The sequence below is a fragment of the Triticum dicoccoides genome, chromosome 3B (genome assembly GCF_002162155.2).
Source record: "Triticum dicoccoides isolate Atlit2015 ecotype Zavitan chromosome 3B, WEW_v2.0, whole genome shotgun sequence".
Classification (NCBI taxonomy): Eukaryota; Viridiplantae; Streptophyta; class Magnoliopsida; order Poales; family Poaceae; genus Triticum; species Triticum dicoccoides.
This window is the reverse complement of record NC_041385.1, coordinates 766,107,326-766,110,091: the sequence shown is the minus strand read 5'-3', so window position 1 is coordinate 766,110,091 and position 2,766 is coordinate 766,107,326. Positions and strand designations below refer to the sequence as shown.

Here is a 2,766-nt window from a genome sequence, read left to right as displayed (position 1 = left end):
TGCCCGCGCCGGCCGGGCTGGCCGCGCCCCCGCGCCTGCGCACCCGCGTCACGCCCCCGCGCCCTCGTCAGCCGGGCTGGCCAGCTGCTCTCCGTCCCGTCCTGCAGGCCGTGCGGCGCACTCTCGTCTCACTAATTTGTGGGCCAGAGGGCGCACAGGGGCGGACGGGAGCGGACGAGAGGGACGAGAAGAGCGTCCGTTTTCTGTCCGTTCGGGAGCATTCGTGGCTCAATTTTGATCTAGGTTTGGGGTTGAGACGGACAAAAACGGACGCAAACGGACGTGCTTGTCCGTTTGGGTGTACCCGCTGGGCCAGACTTTGCCCCATACGGATAAAACCGGACAAGATGGGGTTATGCGGTGGAGTTGGCCTCATACTTGTTTTGTCCGTCAGGTGTCAGCCACATGATGCACGGAGACGGGTCAGGAGCAGTTGCTGCCCCTAGCCTCGTCATTGTGAAGCTGCGGGGTCACGGTCCCGACGACAAGACCTCTGTGGCCGTGCAGACACACGACCTCTCCTTCGCCGGCTTCACAAACGGGAGAGGCCATTGGCAAGCCTTCCCAGGCCGTGAGCACCTCTTCCCTGTGTCCACGACGCTCCCGTTCGGCAACAGCTACAGCGAGCTCATCGGCGGCCTCGCCAACCTGCCCGACGTGCCGCTAGGGCGGGAGGCGATGGTGGAGGCCTCCCGGTTGCTCTCCGCCTACCACCCGGGCGCCGACATCGAGCCTGTCAAGCGGGCGCTGGCAGCGATGCAGGTGATGATAAACGAGGTCCAGCGGCTGGAGCCCATCCGCAAGACCGTCCTTGAAGGATGGGTGACCGGCGCCCGCGTCGCCCCGGAGCACCTGCCCTACATCGAGCACTGGGACACTATGTCTTACGAGATCATCCACTCCAACCGCACACGCAAGTGGGATGGGCCCTTCACCAAGATGCTGGAGACTCAGGCCAACATCCGCAGCTTGGAGGAGGCGCTCGTTGTGGTCGGACTGCTGCGGAATGCCGACTTCGAGCAAGTGCTCAAGGCTCACGCCACCCCGGTCAACCTAGAATGAACATCCATGCATGCTTGCTGCTGCAGAGTCGATGTTTCTTTCATGTTGGTCTAGTTTTTCTTTTATCATATGTTCGTCAAGTTTGTTGGTCATCTAGCCGGTGGGATAATGTATGCTTTCATCAATTCAGCTTAGTTTGCTTGCTTTGGTAAGCTATTTCGGGCTTTCTGCCCAATGACTCAAGTAATTAAGTCAATTCTTGTAAGACAGTAGAATTAGGGAAACCGGCTCAACCCTCTAGGGATGGCCTATCTCATATATATATAATGAAGGGGTACAAGTTACATCATACGTATGTGTACGTATACAACTACAGAAGCTATACAGTCTAACACACCCTCCCTCAATCTTAGCCACTTCCTAAAGAATCTAGAAGGGTAAGATTGCGCCTACAAGTCTTAAACTGTGGAAGAGGTAATGGCTTGGTGAAGATGTCTGCAAGTTGATCCTTGAAAGAGATGAACTTGATCTGTAGTTGCTTCTGAGATACCCGTTCCCGTACAAAATGATAGTCCACTTCAATGTGTTTCGTTCGGGCATGGAATACCGGATTAGCAGATAGGTATGTAGCACCGATGTTATCACACCAAAGAATAGGAGGCTGTGATTGAGATATTCCCAACTCCTGAAGCAAAGACTGTATCCAGATAATTTCTGCAGTTGCATTAGCCACAGCCTTATACTCAGCTTCAGTACTGCTACGCGAAACAGTAGCCTGTTTCCGAGCACTCCAGGCGATCAAGGTAGAACTAAAGAACACAGCATAGCCCCCCGTGGATCGCCTGTCATCCGGACTGCCAGCCCAATCCGCATCAGAATACGCCGAGATGACCCCAGAGGGGTTCGGTCGAATGTGCAAACCATAGGACAACTTGAAACGAATGTAGCGCAAGATGCGCTTCACCGCTGACCAATGAGTGTCACGAGGTGCCTGAAGATACTGACATACTCTGTTGACAGCAAAAGATATATCAGGACGTGTGATCGTCAGGTACTGCAACCCACCAACAATACTCCTGTACTGTGTCGCATCAGCAGAAGGCAGGAGGTCACCATCGGCAGCAGTAATCCTGTTAGTAGCAGACATAGGAGTAGTAGTCGGTTTGCACTTAAGCATCCCAGCCCGCTGCAACAAATCCAAAGAGTACTTTTGCGTCATAACAAGACCACTGGAAACAGAAGCAACCTCGACACCAAGGAAATAGTGAAGCTGCCCAAGATCTCTGATCGCAAAATCAGCACCAAGAGACCGAACAAGAGCAGCAGCAGCCGACTGAGAGGAACTGACGAGGATAATATCATCCACATAAACAAGCAGATACATGGTAACTGCAGGCCGTTGGAGAAGAAATAACGAGGAGTCAGCAGCTGATGATGCAAAACCATGAGCACGAAGGGCCGTCGCAAGACGAGCATGCCAAGCATGAGGAGCTTGCTTCAGACCATAGAGTGCTTTAGTGAGCCGACACAGATAATCAGGATGATCAGGATCAGAGAACCCTGGAGGCTGCCGCATATATACCTCCTCTTCCAGAACACCATGAAGAAAAGCATTCTGCACATCAAGCTGACGAAGAAACCAACCCCGAGTAACTGCAAGGGAGAGAAGAAGCCTGATAGTAGTCGGTTTAACCACTGGACTGAAGGTGTCTTCATAATCAAGACCATAACGCTGCCGAAAACCTCTAGCAACCAGCCACGCCT

At 53.3% G+C, this 2,766-nt stretch overlaps 1 protein-coding gene across 1 annotated transcript; it reads left to right on the top strand.

Moving 5' to 3' along the window:
- The first annotated feature begins 391 nt into the window (after positions 1-391).
- On the top strand, positions 392-1,062 carry LOC119282124 (protein synthesis inhibitor II-like). The gene has a single exon (XM_037562448.1). The coding sequence runs from the start codon at positions 406-408 to the stop codon at positions 1,060-1,062; it is 657 nt and encodes a 218-aa protein (XP_037418345.1). The 5' UTR covers positions 392-405.
- Positions 1,063-2,766: the final 1,704 nt, after the last annotated feature.

What these genes read in the sequence shown, in the direction of transcription:
- LOC119282124 (XM_037562448.1), top strand. Translation starts at nt 406, where the DNA reads ATGATGCACGGAGACGGGTCAGGAGCAGTTGCTGCCCCTAGCCTCGTC.